The 16,972-nt window shown below is 51.5% G+C and overlaps 1 protein-coding gene across 2 annotated transcripts in view; it reads left to right on the forward strand.

Moving 5' to 3' along the window:
• The first annotated feature begins 1,088 nt into the window (after nucleotides 1-1,088).
• The window catches only part of LOC119955416 (protein FAM102A-like), a 119,430-nt gene continuing 103,546 nt past the window's right edge, over nucleotides 1,089-16,972 (forward strand). Inside the window, exon 1 of one of the 2 annotated variants that reach the window (XM_038781519.1) lies at nucleotides 1,089-1,753. In XM_038781519.1, the coding sequence (XP_038637447.1) occupies nucleotides 1,608-1,753 (146 nt within the window). In that variant the 5' untranslated portion in view covers nucleotides 1,089-1,607. The remainder of the gene's footprint in view (nucleotides 1,754-16,972) is intronic. The other variant, XM_038781521.1, reaches the window with a different exon arrangement.

Genomic DNA, 16,972 nt, shown 5'->3' on the forward strand with positions numbered 1-16,972 from the left:
GTAGGATTTTGCAAGCCCAGGCCAGATGGTGGGGGGTGAATGTAATGCGACATGAATCTCAGGTCCCAGAACTTGGCTATAGGTTTCTGGCCGGCGATTCTGCATTGTCGAGTGTCCTGAAGGCTTCCTTGGAGAACGCTTACCTGAAGGTCAGAGGCTGAATGCCCATGACTGATGAAGTGTTCCCCGACTGGAAGGGAACATTCCTGCCTGGCGATTGCCGCGCGATGTCCGTTCATCCGTTGTTGTGGCGTCTGCATGGTCTCGCCAATGTACCACGCTACGGGACATCCTTTCCTGCAGTGTATGAGGTAGACAACGATGGCCGAATCGCACGAGTATGTACCTGGCGGGTGGTGTTCTCACGTGTCGAATCATAGAATTTACACTGTAGAAGGAGGCCATTCGGCCCATTGAGTCTGCACCAGTCCTGGGAAAGAACACCTTACTTAAGCCCATGCCTCCACCTTTAACCCCGCCGAATCTTAATGGTGGTTTTCACCGGCCAACCTGCTGAATCTCCTGTTGGAGAACTCTCCTCCTCACAGGAGGTGCTGATGGCAAACCAACATGTGCATTTCAGGCCAGTGAATTTGGTCCACTGGCCTATCAGCTGCACCAAAACATCTGGAATGGGTAAATACACCTGGCTGGGAGGGTCAAAGGACATCCTGGCTGCTCAATCATTGGCCAACCAGCATTGATACACCCACCTGACAGGGGACCGAGAATCAGCCAATCAGCTACCGGGTTCAGGTAGCCAATCAGATCCCAGCACAAGCTAACCAATCAGGTTCCGACGCAATCAAACTAACCAATCTGATTCGAACATACATTAACCAATCAAATTCGAGAATAAATTTAACCAATCAGACATCCGGAGCTTGCGGTTCAGGTAGCCAATGGGCGCTGGTGTTTTATCTGCGCGAGGCAGATGGTCCAATTAGACGGCCTGTTTCATCCGGCGTCGGCGCCGCTGACCAATCATCATCGTGCTTTGTTGATTGCGGCTCGGCCAATCAGAGGCGTGGCCGCTGACAGGAGCCCCAGTGGGCGGGAGTCCGTCCAGCCCGCCCGCCCGGAGGAGGAGCCAGAGCCGCGGCCCTGGCACTGAGCCGCCAGGAGCAGCGAGTCCGCCGGGAGGAGCCAGCGGGACGGCAAGCATTTCAATCGGCTCCGCGGGCGGTTTGGCGGCGCGAGGCCTCGGTGAGGGAAAGTGTCCGAGTCGCCGACCGCGGCCCATGAGGAAGGGGGCAGCCCGGCCCGGAGCCCATGCTCAGCCCCCAGCGCGACGGAAGCGGCCCGAGCGCCGAGCCCTGTGTCCCCGGGCCTGACTCCCCACCCGGCTCGGCGCCGGCCTGCAGCCGCCCTGGGCTTGCCCCGTCCGGCCGCTGACTCCCCGCCTCTCTCGGTACCCCGTCCGCCCGCTGTCTGTTGGATAGAGGCGGCCCCCCGTCCCCAGCTCCGGCCCCCCCGGCCCTCAGCTCCGGACCCGCAACTCCGGCCCCTCGGCTCTGGCCTCCCAGCTCCGGACCTCCGGCCCCTCAGTTCCGGCCCCCCAGCTCCGGCCCTCAGCCCGCTCCGGACCTCCGGCCCCCTGCCGGCCCATGGCTTTCATCATGAAGAAGAAGAAGTTCAAGTTCCAGACGCTGTTCAGCCTGGAGGAGCTGGCCGCCGTCCCCTTCGTCAACGGGGTGCTCTTCTGTAAAATCCGCCTCCTGGACGGCGGGGATTTCACCCAACTCTCAACCAGGTAAACACAGCCCTCCCCACCCTCAGCGCCCCCTCCCCACCCTCATCGCCCCCTCCCCACCCTCATCGCCCCCTCCCCACCTCATCGCCCCCTCCCCACCCTCATCGCCCCCTCCCCACCCTCATCGCCCCCTCCCCACCCTCATCGCCCCCTCCCCACCCTCATCGCCCCCTCCCCACCCTCATCGCCCCCTCCCCACCTCATCGCCCCCTCCCCACCCTCATCGCCCCCTCCCCACCCTCATCGCCCCCTCCCCACCCTCATCGCCCCCTCCCCACCCTCATCGCCCCTCCCCACCCTCATCGCCCCCTCCCCACCCTCATCGCCCCCTCCCACCCTCATCGCCCCCTCCCCACCCTCATCGCCCCCTCCCACCCTCATCGCCCCCCTCCCCCACCCTCATCGCCCCCTCCCACCCTCATCGCCCCCCTCCCCACCCTCATCGCCCCCTCCCCACCCTCATCGCCCCCCTCCCCACCCTCGTCGCCCCCTCCCCACCCTCGTCGCCCCCCTCCCCACCCTCGTCGCCCCCCCTCCCCACCCTCGTCGCCCCCCTCCCCACCCTCGTCGCCCCCCTCCCCACCCTCGTCGCCCCCCCTCCCCCCCCTCGTCGCCCCCCTCCCCACCCTCGTCGCCCCCCTCCCCACCCTCGTCGCCCCCCTCCCCACCCTCGTCGCCCCCCTCCCCACCCTCGTCGCCCCCTCCCCACCCTCGTCGCCCCCTCCCCACCCTCATCGCCCCCTCCCCACCCTCATCGCCCCCTCCCCACCCTCATCGCCCCCTCCCCACCCTCATCTCCCCCCTCCCACCCTCATCGCCCCCCTCCCCACCCTCAGTCGCCCCCCTCCCCACCCTCATCGCCCCCCTCCCCACCCTCATCGCCCCCCTCCCCACCCTCATCGCCCCCCTCCCCACCCTCATCGCCCCCCTCCCCACCCTCATCGCCCCCCTCCCCACCCTCATCGCCCCCCTCCCCACCCTCATCGCCCCCCTCCCCGACCCTCATCGCCCCCCTCCCCACCCCTCATCGCCCCCCTCCCCACCCTCATCGCCCCCCTCCCCACCCTCATCGCCCCCCTCCCCACACCTCATCGCCCCCCTCCCCACCCTCATCGCCCCCCCTCCCGCCCTCATCGCCCCCTCCCCACCCTCATCGCCCCCTCCCCACCCTCATCGCCCCCTCCCCCCCCCTCATCGCCCCCTCCCCACCCTCATCGCCCCCTCCCCACCCTCATCGCCCCCCTCCCCACCCTCATCGCCCCCTCCCCACCCTCATCGCCCCCTCCCCACCCTCATCGCCCCCTCCCCACCCTCATCGCCCCCTCCCCACCCTCATTCGCCCCCTCCCCACCCTCATCGCCCCCTCCCCACCCTCATCGCCCCCTCCCCACCCTCATCGCCCCCGTCCCCATCCCTCATTCGCCCCTCCCCACCCTCATCGCCCCCTCCCCACCCTCAATCGCCGCCCCTCCCCACCCTCATCGCCCCCTTCCCCACCCTCATCGCCCCCCGTCCCCACCCTCATCGCCCCCTCCCCACCCGATCGCCCCCCATCCCCACCCTCATCCCCCCTCCCCACCCTCATCGCCCCCTCCCCACCCTCATGCGCCCCCTCCCCACCCTCATCGCCCCCTCCCCACCCTCATCGCCCCCTCCCCACCCTCATCGCCCCCTCCCCACCCTCATCGCCCCCTACCCCACCCTCATCGCCCCCATCCCACCCTCATCGCCCCCTCCCCACCCTCATCGCCCCCTCCCCACCCTCATCGCCCCCATCCCCACCCTCATCGCCCCCTCCCCACCCTCATCGCCCCCTCCCCACCCTCCTCGCCCCCTCCCCACCCTCCTCGCCCCCTCCCCACCCTCATCGCCCCCTCCCCACCCTCATCGCCCCCTCCCCACCCTCATCGCCCCCCTCCCCACCCTCATCGCCCCTCCCCACCCTCATCGCCCCCCCTCCCCACCCTCATCGCCCCCTCCCCACCCTCATCGCCCCCTCCCCACCCTCATCGCCCCCTCCCCACCCTCATCGCCCCCTCCCCACCCTCATCGCCCCCTCCCCACCCTCATCGCCCCCTCCCCACCCTCATCGCCCCCTCCCCACCCTCATCGCCCCCCTCCCCACCCTCATCGCCCCCTCCCCACCCTCATCGCCCCCTCCCCACCCTCATCGCCCCCTCCCCACCCTCATCGCCCCCCTCCCCACCCTCATCGCCCCCTCCCCACCCTCATCGCCCCCCTCCCCACCCTCATCGCCCCCCTCCCCACCCTCCATCCGCCCCCTCCCCACCCTCATCTGCCCCCCTCCCCACCCTCATCGCCCCCCTCCCCACCCTCATCGCCCCTCCCTCGACCCTCATCGCCCCCCCCACCCTCATCGCGCCCCTCCCCACCCTCATCGCCCCCTCCCCACCCTCATCGCCCCCTCCCCACCCTCATCGCCCCCTCCCCACCCTCATCGCCCCCCTCCCCACCCTCATCGCCCCCTCCCCACCCTCATTCGCCCCCCTCCCCACCCTCATCGCCCCCTCCCCACCCTCATCGCCCCCCTCCCCACCCTCATCGCCCCCCTCCCCACCTCATCGCCCCCTCCCCACCCTCATCGCCCCCTCCCCACCCTCATCGCCCCCTCCCCACCCTCATCGCCCCCCTCCCCACCCTCATCGCCCCCCTCCCCACCCTCACCGCCCCCTCCCCCCCCTCATCGCCCCCTCCCCACCCTCATCGCCCCCCTCCCCACCCTCATCGCCCCCCTCCCCACCCTCATCGCCCCCTCCCCACCCTCATCGCCCCCTCCCCACCCTCATCGCCCCCTCCCCACCCTCATCGCCCCATCCCCACCCTCATCGCCCCCTCCCCACCTCATCGCCCCCTCCCACCCTCATCGCCCCCCCCCCACCCTCAACGCCCCCCCCACCCTCCCTCGCCCCCCCCCCACCCTCATCGCCCCCCCCCCACCCTCATCGCCCCCCCCACCCTCTCTCGAACCCCCCCCCACCCTCATCCCCCCCCCCCCCCCCACCACTCAACGCCCCCCCCCCCCCACCCCCTCGACCCCCCCCCCCACCCTCCAGCACCTCCCCCCCCCCCCCCCCCCCCCCCCCCCACCCTCAGCACCCACCCTCACCCCCTGGCTGCATCCGCAGGGGGAGGAAGCTCTGCAACCCCGGCAAGCTGTACTGTTACCATGTAACGCTGCCTGTGTTGAAGAATAATCATGGTTGGACTGGTTATTTTTGTGAACGGCAAGATCCAACACTGTGATAATCTGTTTGTGATTGGTGGTTCATATGACTGGTATTATATCACAGAATTTACAGTGCAGAAGGAGGCCATTCGGCCCATCGAGTCTGCACCGGCTCTTGGAAAGAGCACCCTACCCAAGGTCAACACCTCCACCCTATCCCCATAACCCAGTAACCCCACCCAACACTAAGGGCAATTTTGGACACTAAGGGCAATTTATCACGGCCAATCCACCGAACCTACACATCTTTGGACTGTGGGAGGAAACCGGAGCACCCGGAGGAAACCCACGCACACACGGGGAGGATTATCTGAACATTCAACAAGATTATCCCGGTCACTCCCGTGCATCCTTCTTCTATTATCTGTCACTCTGTCTCTCTCTCTGTCTCTCTCTCTCTCTGTCACTCTGTGTGTGTGTCTCTCTCTCTCTCCACACACTAGTGCAAGTCCAGAAAGTCAGTTTCTCTTGCAATGGATTATTTTGTTTTGATAAATTATGTGCAAGGGGCTGTTGGTTCATCACAAGATGTAGCCACGGAGGAGAGTGTTGAGTTGTTTTTTTCTCTCTCAAAATGTAATTTTATTTGTGGCCTTGAAGCTATACTGTTGGTTCAGTGTGTGGCAGCAATCAGCAATGCACACTGAATTCTGCACTAAACTGCACGAGTCTGGAGAATGCAATGCTAACACTGGCTGTGCTTTGGGCAGATTATTTTGGGTCTGCTTGGTACTGCTCACTATTGGAGACATTTAAGCAGGATAGGCAGAGAGGGTCGCAATACTGATGGGTTAATACCCCAGGGCAAAGCAGTGAACATTCAACAAGGTTATCCCGGTCACTCGTGCATCCTTCCTCTATTATCTACATACTAAACTCCCCGCTGGGTCACTGTCTGTGCGGAGTTTGCACGTTCTCCCCGTGTCTACGTGGGTTTCCTCCGGGTGCTCCGGTTTCCTCCCACAGCAAGAGGCAACTTGGCTCCTCTGGTCCGTGCTGGTGTTTATGGTCCACACAAGCCTCCTTCCATCCTCTTCATTTAACCCAATTGGCATCACTTCCTATTCCTTTCTCTCTCCCATGTCTCTCAAGCGTACCCTTTAAAAAAATAAAAAATTTTTTTTAGAGTACCCAATTATTTTTTCCAATTAAGGGGCAATTTAGCGTGGCCAATCCACCTACCTTGCACATCTTTGGGTTGTGGGGGTGAGACCCCCACGCAGACACGGGGAGGACATGCAAACTCCACACGGACAGTGGATCCAGCTTAGGTGACCTTCTGCACACTTATGTTCTATGTACTCTGAAGAGGACTTTGTCTAATTATCACTTTCATTTTCAGAATTATTCTTTTGTACCCTTAGTTTCCTTGGCATGTGATCTGTAGTACGTGTGGTTAGAATGTCGCCTTGTGGTTAGAATGTCACCTTTCCGTTGAGAAGGTTGAGGGGTGATTTGAGATTAGGAAAGTGTTTGATACGGTAGACGCAGAGATGATGTTTCTGCTTCTGAGAAGAGGCCACTAACAAATCCAATAGAGAATTCAGGAGAACCACCTTCATCCAGAGTGTGGTTAGAATGTGGAACAACTCTCTTAGTACAAGGTGCAGTTGAGGTAAATGGTTTAGGTGCATTTAAGGGTAAGCTGTGGGGGGGGGGGGGGACAGCACGGTGGCACAGTGGTTAGCATTGCTGCCGATGGAGCCGAGGTCCCAGGTTCAAATCCCGGCCCTGGGTCACTGCCTGTGTGGAGTTTCCACATTCTCCCTGTGTCTGCGTGGGTCTGACCCCCACAACCCAAAGATGTGCAGGGTAGGTGGATTGGCCATTCTAAATTGCCCCTTAATTGGAAAAAATAATTGGGTACTTTAAATTTATTTTTTTTAAAAGGTACGCTTGAGGGACATGGGAGAAAGGAATAATAGGAAGTGATGCCAATCGGGTTAAATGAAGAGGATGGAAGGAGGCTTGGTGGACCATAAACACCAGCATGGACCAGAGGAGCCAAGTTGCCTCTTGCGGTGCTTCTGTTCTCTAAGTTGCGATGTCGGAAACATGCAAGATATTTTTTTCCCGCATTTGTCCAACTGCAATTCTGTAATTGGTGTGAACTGGCATGAGGTCTGCTTCCAAAACTCACCTTTGTATTTATTTTTGACATGAATAGATATAACCCCTCCTCCACCCTCTTTGTTCCTTGAGGACGGTAGTTTATTAACGGGCAATGCGCAATTTGCTAGGAAGCTTTTCAGTGACTATTCTTTATCCATCAGTCTAGACAATATTTGGCCATGAACACATCACAGCAGAGCTCAGTCCTCTCCCTCAGGTCGGTGCACTGTGATCCTAACTGATTTACTTCCCTGTCCAATTTTTTGGGCATCCCCAGTGCACCCCAGGGGTTGGCGTGGTAGCACAATGGTTAGCACTGCTGCCTCACAGCACCAGAGACCTGGATTCGACTCCAACCTCGGGTGACTGTGCGGAGTCTGCACATTTTTTTCCAATTAGGACATAGTGCAGGAGGCCATTCGGTCCATTGAGTCTGCACTCACCCACTTAAGCCCTCAATTCCACCCTATCCCCATAACCCAATAACCCCATCTAACCTTTTTGGTCACTAGGGGCAATTTATCATGGCCAATCCACCTAACCTGCACGTTTTTGGACTGTGGGAGGAAACCAGAGCACCCGGAGAAAACCCACGCAGACACTGGGAGAATGTGCAACTCCGCACAGACAATGACCCAGCAGGGAATCGAACCTGGGACCCTGGCGCTGTGAAGCCGCAGTGCTAACCGCTTGTGCTACCGTGCTGCCCAAATTCTCCCCGTGTCTGCGTGCGTTTCCTCCGGGTGCTCCAGTTTCCTCCCACCGCCCAAAGATATGCAGGTTAGATGGATTGGCCATGCTAAATTGCCCCTTGGTGTCCAGCGGTGTGCCGGTTGAGTGGGGTTGAGAGGAAAATTGCAACTTTCTGCAATGCAGGAATTCTATGGTCTTCATTCCTGGACATTAATCTGGATAGAAAACATTGGCAAGGCGAGTTCCTTTCCAATACATTTCAGCAAGTTAGTCAAAATCTTCCATTTTCTGGAGCACAGCATTTATAAAAAAAAAAGCTTTCACAGGCAACCGCAAGGGGAATGCAATATAGACCTGATTTTGTTAGAACAGTAACAGAACATAATACTCTCTCATAATCTGACTTGTACTGCAAACTACAAAAATTAGCTATAACTCAGTCGGGCCATTTCTGAATTCTTAAATATTCAAAGCAATGTACCATATTTCAAAAGGATTTAAGGACAAACTCTAATACACAAGATCAGACTTTAACCAGTATTAACAGGTTCAAGGACGAAGTGTGTATAAAACAGATGGGGGCGATAAGCATGGATTTGAAAACTTCCATTAAAAACTGCACAATGTTTGCAAATGGTGAAATCGTCACTTAGTCCAATCTGTATAGAAAGTGCTAAAATGCTTGCAGTAAGATATAAGAATGTACTTGGTCCAGCTTCACCCCCAGAGCTTCCCCGACTAAAGGGTAAATGTTATTGTGGCACAGAGCCGCTCAAACCAGAAGGGCCCAAGGTTCAATTACATCTTTACATGCCTTGCCAGCTGAAATGGCAATGTGTGCTGCATTGCAGTTTCATAGCATCCCTATGGTGCCGAAGAAGGCCATTTGGCCCATCGAGCCTGCACCGAGCTTCCGAAAGAGCACACTACCTGGGCCCAGTCCCCCACCCTAGCCCCACTGAGGGACAATATAGCCAATCCACCTAACCTGCAGACACGGGGAGAACATGCAAACTCCACACAGACAGGACCTGAGGCTGAAATTGAGCGTGGGTCCCTGGCACTGTTGGGGCAGCTGTACTAGCCACTGTGCCATCTGACAAGAATGTTTTGCAGGCCAGAAGTAGTCCTTTTTGATAACTGAATAAAATAGGTTACAGCAAATGGAGTGGTACTTTTTCCCCATGAACTAGCAAATGGAAAAAGTTGCATGTCAACGGTATTGGCATTATCGGTTTTCATTGAATGCTGTTAGAACAGTAATGAAGGATGTGGTGCAGGAATCAGAAACGTGTTGCTTCCTATTCAACATGTCAGCAAGATACCAACAGCGGTGAACCGCTGCAGAACAGATACAACCATACATATTAAGAACATTGCATGCTCTCCATTCTTGCTGTGGTTGTAGACTTGGGTCTCACTGTTTTCAACACTAAAGTATGCAATGTAAAATTGTTCCGGATGTTGCATTGCACATGTAATTGTATGGACAGTTTTGATGCAGCTCTGTGAGATTTAGCTTGTTTTTTATGTCAGACCAAATTGGAGTCCCCCAGACTGCCCCAGGATGGATTTTGGGTCCAATTTGAGCAGTTTCAAAGCAAGTTTTCAAAATGGGAAAAATAGAACATGAAGTGGTTTTCATTGACAGATAGCAACAGAGAAGTGGTGCTGCTCAGTATAATTTCAACTTGTAGACCAAACCCATTACAAACAAAACAATTACCCTTAAATTAATCAAACAAGTTAAAGCATTGAAGCGGTGGGATTACATGTTCAGTCCTGCAGAAAGGTTTCCTGAGGGATTTCTTGCCCTTTGCATCAATCAGATCAAGTAAGTTTGCGAGGACACCATTGTGGAATAGTTGGAGCTCTGTAAGGTTAAAAAGTAAAGACCCGACTTGAGTTTATAAAAGGCAGCATAAACTGAGGCAGCGGAGTGCTTTTGAAATGTAGCCACCGTTATAACGCAGAAAATGTGGCAGGCAAGTTATACATAGCAAGCTCCCACAAACAGCAATGTGAGCATGACCAGATGATCTATTTTTGTGATTTTGGTTGAGGAATTAGTATTGGCCAACACACCTTGAAGATCTCCAGTGCTCTTCTTTGAAATAGTGCCATGGGATCTTTGCCCATCGAAGAGAATCGAGAGGCTGTTTAATATCTTGGGGCAGTGCTTTTGCAGCATTGCACTCAGCTACATTAAAGTGATTCAATTTCTCCTTTGACTAAATTCAGTGGAACCAAGAAATTCAGAATTCAAATCTCTTGCATTTGCCAGATTTAGACAGAATTTCAGTCTTATGAAACGTCTACTTTCCTTCGTACGTGGAGTGGGGGGCCAGGTTATTTGTGAGATCACTCTCCCCACTGATCTCCTGCATTTACTTCAGATAAATGGTTCTATAAAAGGAGACTTGAGGGGCACTCTGCTGGATTTATGTCCCTTAGATTTATTTTTACTCGAGCTGTCATTTTTTTTATTTCTCCCTCGCCATCACTTGTAAATCTATTCAATTATCTCTCAAATGTTCTCTTGCTTGACTTGCTGGGTAGGTGCTTCCTCTGCTGAAGTTTGCTCGTGAATCAACTGGAGGCAGATGGGAGCAGGAGGGTGGATGGCATTGAGAGTTTAATTCTTTTCTTTTCACCCAATGGCTCTGGACTTGCTGCTTGGGGATTGGGTAGAGCAGGATTAGTTGTGTTAACGTGTAATCCATCTCTTACCACAGCATGCTAGTAGAACACATTGCCCCTTTAACATTTTTCAAACACCAAGTGGATTTAATTTTTTTCTTCTTTGTGGGTCATGGGTTGAGTTTAATTGCAGTTAGTTTCATCCCCTTTTTGTTTTAGTTTTTCCAATTAAGGGGCAATTTAACGTGGCCAGTCCGCCTACCCTGCACGTCTTTGGGTGAGACCCACTCGGACGCGGGGAGAATGTGCACACGGGCTGTGACCCGAGGCCAGGATCCGAACACAGGTCCTCGGCGCGTAAGGCAGCTTTTGTAACGGTTGCTCAGTAATAAAATGGCGTTTATCAGGATAAATCACATGGTGTTATAGTTGCTGTCTGCAATACTGCCCATTGCTTCATTCTGCTGGACTTCACATTTGTCAGCCTCTGAGGCAGTTCTTCAGAGTGGTGGTTCTCAAACATTTTTGATTTAAGGGCCCTTCAAATGGATTAATAACCATTGGCCCACTGATCTAAATTGGAGTGTATGCAAGAAGCATGCGTTATTAATAGTGGTTTTACAAAAACACGTCTTTATTTTTGTGTCAATCTTTCCTTACCCATGCACGCTCTCCTCCTACCTTGCACATTATTTTGCAAACTGGTTGGAATGTCTCTCCAGAGCCCGGGAGTCATGGACCCAAAATTGGGAACCACTGTTCGAGTGTGTGAACTTTATTGGTATGTATAGTGCATGTGCAAAGTTTATCAATGGACAGATTAGGGAAGCGAGAGATTTGGCAATCTTGGGCTTTTATATTTTTAAGATATCCTATCGAGCATTTTAATACTGGTTAGACTCTGATACTCATCAGATTTTGTGAAACTGTTGAAGAACTGATCTATACGTTGTATCTGGTTATTTTGTGATGAGCCTTGCCCCACTAAATTCACTATTAAATCATCTGAAATAAGTTACAATGAAATAACATTGTGCTTAGTTTTTGGACTAGGACTATATGTTCTAGCAGTATTGATTTAAAAAAAATATTTAAGAGTACCCAATTTTTTTCCCAATTTAAGAGGAAATTTAGCGTGGCCAATCCAACTACTTTGCACACCATTGGGTTGTGGGGTGAAACCCATGCAGACATGGGGAGAATGTGCAGACTCCACACGGACCATAACCAGGGGCTGGGATCGAACCCGGTTCCTCAGCGTTGAGGCAGCAGTGCTAACCATTGTGCCACCATGCCATCCAGCAGTGTTGATTTTTGACTTATTCTAGCAATATATAGTGGTGATTTGTGTGTTTCAATGCGTAGATGTACCATTAAGATGCAATAGTGAGAAACAAATTCAGATTACCAAACCCGTTTGTCCAAGATATATATTTCCTTATCGCTGACACTTCTGACACATATTTAGTCTCCTGTGGAAATGGTCTGTTTAAATATTTCTTGATTCTCAAAGGCAATTGGTCAAAACTCTGGGAAACCTATCTACCTTCAACTCTACTGTTTAACTTTAGACGACTGTCGCCTTTCCCAGAGAGAAACACGGCCAGTTCCTCATCCCTTTGCCTCCAGCAGTATAGGAACTATTGGGCTTTGTGGAGGAGTTGCCCTTGGTTTACCTATTCTTAGAATTTGCCTTTGCTCGGATTCTGTTCCATAAATTGATTTCTCTGCAATGAGCAGAGTTAATATTTGTTCTAAATGTTCTCTACGTTACAACAGTGACTGCATTTTAGTACTTATTTAGTTGTAGAGTATTTTGATGTTGTGAAAGACACTATATAAGCACAAGTATATTTTATGTAATCCCCAGAGTTATTTGACCCCATGTCCTGTACCCAGCCTGTTTAACTTGCACAATTTTGTGATTTTTAATATTCTGCTACAATGCCCTTCATTTTGTTTGTATTTTGAACCCTGTTTGACACTCAGTAGCTGTCACAGTACTGGACTTTCAAACCTGAAAATCCAGAGTCCAAATCCATGGCGTCAGAAGAAACTTACCACGGGAACTATCACATTGTCACCGACTGTGTTTGCCGGCTTCCTTCAAGGAAGGTTCGCTGTCAGCCACAACCATAGAACATAGAACAGTACAGCACAGAACAGGCCCTTCGGCCCTCAATGTTGTGCCGAGCCATGATCACCCCACTCAAACCCACGTATCCACCCTATACCCGTAACCCAACAACCCCCCCCTTAACCTTACTTTTATAAGGACACTACGGGCAATTTAGCATGGCCAATCCACCTAACCCGCACATCTTTGGACTGTGGGAGGAAACCGGAGCACCCGGAGGAAACCCACGCACACAGGGGGAGGACGTGCAGACTCCACACAGACAGTGACCCAGCCGGGAATCGAACCTGGGACCCTGGAGCTGTGAAGCATTTATGCTAACCACCATGCTACCCTGCTGCCCGTTCAGGCTTCAGTTCAGTCCACCCTTGCTCAAAGCCTTTCTACCTAAGAAATGACCTAGTGAACCACTTAGTTTTACAATCATGATGGAACGCCACTACAATCCCAGGGCAACTAGGACGAGGCAATAAATGCGGCCTTGTCAGTGTCAGCGAGGACAATTTAAAAAAAAAAAAAACCTTTTCTTGAGTTGCCCAATTTCACACACTGCCTGCGATCTGGCTTTACCAGCGGTCTTTGGAAAGTTGGTATAATTTGTTTGGACGTGTAATCAAATGCCCTTGATCTATTATTGATTTTATTCCTTTTTCAATAGCAGCTTTGTGTTGATCGCAGACCTTGTGAATGTTACATACTGTTTCTTGATATTTACTGATCTGCAGTGACTTGTGGGTTTGCATGTTACATGTTTTCATTTTCCCCCATATTTTCTAAAAATTGCCTGTTTAAAATATCAGTTAGGAAGATCCTTTGTTTTCTAGTCGTGTTTGTGCAGCAAGGCTTCATTTATATAAAAAAAAAATAATTCCCAATTAAGGGGCAATTTAGTGCAGCAAATCCACCTACCCTGCACATCATTGGGTTGTGGGGGTGAGACCCACGTAGACATGTGGAGAATGTGCAAACTCCACATGGATTGTGACCCGGAGCCGGGATCGTACTCTGGTCTTCGGCACTCTGATGCAGCAGTGCTAACCACTGCTCCGCCGAAGCAAGGCTTCATTTGAGTTGGAAGATTATTACTGGTGTCCTTTCTCTCTCTCCGACTGACAAAGCCTGACACCGTTTCAATGGAAGGAGAATTTACTTATCCTAATGGAGCCCATTCCAAAATCATACCCCATCTTTGTGTTTTCTATCTCCTGTTCCTTGCATTTACCCTAAGGTATATGGATTAAAAACATGAATTTGCTTTTCATTAGACTCTGCATACCAATCAGGCAAACATGTTTGGTCCACAACAGCAAGATGCTCTTGTTGAACCATTCGTGCAGAACAAAGCTATGAAACTTGCAATTTTTATTTTCTGTTTTCTCTCCCCTGTGACAACTCTTGCAAGGATGTTGTCCCCATGTGAATGGAGCCAAAAACCGCCTTGTTCAAATTGTTATCCTTCATACATGAGACTAGAGTATGATCACTGGCAGGCTACTTAATTGGGCTGGAGGAAAGATGGAGGAGGGAGCAGTAGCTGAGCCCATCCTTAGTTGGAGTGTGCGTGTGTACATAGACACATTCAGGTTGGAAGCAATGAATAGCCATCAGTATTGAAACCATGGCAAGACCTATTTAGTTTCTTGCCCCTAGCCCAAAGATGTGGAAAACAGTTGGAAGTATCTTCACAGTGTTGTGATAAAGATAAGTTCTGCAAGACAGGTACAAACAATTTCTTGGAGTAGTTCTCTGGTGTGATTCAGTGCCCCTGTTTCACCCTAAATCGGGTTCACATCGGGACCATCGCAAGTCGCCCAACACGATCTGGAGCTTGCCCTCACTGGGCGATATCCAGGTATGTATATTTAAATGAGCTGTAGATTCCTTTAAATACCCTGACGCTGGATTCACCTGGCACCTGGAACTCAATGGCCGCATCTGCGACAGGTTACCGGGGCGCTGTTTAATACTGATCACGCAAACGTGGACCAGTAGTAACGGCACCTGGGCCATAGGAGATGCCAATGTGGTCGGGGACAGGACAGGGTAGAATTCTGGCACCCTAGCAATACCACCCAGGGCTGGGGGAAGATTGGGGCTGCCAGACAAAATGCCACTCCAATTTGTGAGGAGCTTTTCCTGCTGGCAAGTCCCAGTGCCGTCTCGACCGAGAGAATCTCCCCGAGGTCGAAAGGAAACTGGCAAAAGTGCCATTGGATAGCACTGCGGCCGCTGAGAAATATGCTGCTAAACACACCATCCTGTGAATTTTAACTTGAGGCTGCTGAATCGCGCCCATCTAAACCATGAGAAAGAACTTGCATTTATATAGCACCATTCATCACTTCCGTGCTTTGCACCCAGTGAGGTGCATAAAGGTGTTTATTTTGTCGCAGAGAGGTTTACTTTCATGTATAATTGTCTGACAATATTTGGTTATCGGATGTACGTGCTCAATCATTACATGTCCCTTGGTTCTGCAGAAACTGAGGTTATTTTTGTACCACAGAGCCCATGAGCCATGATGGGAAAGATGGTGTTAGGTTCTGGGCTTTTCGTGGATTGTCACACAAACATTCCAATCTGTTGAAATGTTGACCAGTGTTAATTTGGATGACCTACTTGCACAACTTTGCATAAAAATGCAGTACATGATTCAATCTTAGAATTTGTGTATTTTCTACATGGTCACAAATGAATTATAATGAAGGACCCAAATAATCTTAATATGCACCATTATTTCATCCATCAAAATCTGCCCTGCTCATCTTCGGCGTATGGGGGTGAGACTCATGCAGATACAGGAAGAATGTGCAAACCCCACACAGTCAGTGACCCGAGGCTGGGATCGAACCTGGGTCCTCGGTGCCATGAGGCTGCAGTGCTAACCATTGCGCCGTGCTGCCCTTAGATGGTATCTTAACATCTAATTGTGGTACCATAGAAAAGGCTAGATAGTATAATACTCCGCTTGCATTTTATTGTGGGGTATCTGAATGCTGGCTGCTTCCTTTTAAATAGAACATTAATACTCAATACTGTAATGAGAGATGTATATTTTTGTGATGGTTTTCTTTGCAGTTAAAGAAAACTGAAAACGGGGTTAATTAAACATGGGGAAGGATACTAGAGGTGGGAGATGAACGTGTAAAGGTGTTAGATTTGTGCATTTGTAGTGAGAAGTTATGGTGGGTTTGAGTTTCAAGTAAATAGTTTGGATCTAAAATTTGCATTATGAGATAAGTGGGGAGATTGTTTATAACTGTTGAATTTCAAAAGTGAGTTCAGAAGTGTTGAGGATTTCTGTATGCAGAGAAGTCGAATTCAAAGAGGTGTTTGAGGACAAAGGAACCCGAGATGAAAGGGAGAAAGATATTTGAGGAAAAGGATGTTAAACTGAGTTGAGTTGCTCTGGGGTGGGCGGCCTTGAAGACCAGCTCCTTTGTGTAAGATGCTGATAAAGTGTGAAAGTTTTGAATTTGAGACAGCCACTCAATATTAAGCCAGGAGAGTCCTCGTTTTCGGAAACAGCTGGTTTCTGAACCTCCTTTTGAAATTCCACAGCAGAATGGAAGCGACAATGGTTCCTTGAATTGGGGGAACATTTACTGGATTTTAACGGTTAAAATCTACAAGATTTTGTTACCAAAAGGTAGTTTAGTTGAGCACTTTGACTCAGCATGTTTTTTTTAGGGTTGTCCTGTGAGATTGTTTTAATTGTAACTTGTACCTTGCGTGCTTAATTTTTTTTAAATCTTTTTAATTTTTAAAAATTCTAAAGGTGTTACTGGAGTCCTGTGCTTCTGAGGTCAGTAGATCTTTTCTCTTTGTTTTCACCATTTTATGGAAGGCATATGATCAGCAAGACAGACTTCACTCCGGGGTTGGCTTCCTCATCAATAACCTCAGCTATGGCCGAAACGATACTGAAGAATCATCATTTGAAGATCATCTAATTTTGATCTTTGCTATGATTATTATTGCCTTGATTCAATCGTGGGGTAGTAGGCCAGGTGGGGTTAGGGTCTATTATATTTCATCAAGTTCGCTTGTCTGTGTGTGTCTGTTGTCATCTCTTTGCACTCTTCTGTTAAATGATGTCTTAACAACACCAGGTTCACCTGAGGAAGGAGCAGTACTCTGAAAGCTCGTGTTTGAAACAAACCTGTTGGACCTTAACCCGGTGTTGTAAGACTTATTACTGTGCTCACCCCAGTCCAACGCCGGCATCTCCACATCATGGTTAAATGATGTGGGTAACTTACACCACCTCAACTTTCATCAGTGTTGCTCCACCATTAGCCAGTTCAGTTACAATGAAATTGGTAATGTTGGTAAACACTGGTGTAACAGTAAATTTTCAAATCGAGGTCTAACTTGTATTTTTGTAGCT

The sequence above is a fragment of the Scyliorhinus canicula genome, chromosome 21, assembly GCF_902713615.1.
Source record: "Scyliorhinus canicula chromosome 21, sScyCan1.1, whole genome shotgun sequence".
NCBI lineage: Eukaryota > Metazoa > Chordata > Chondrichthyes > Carcharhiniformes > Scyliorhinidae > Scyliorhinus > Scyliorhinus canicula.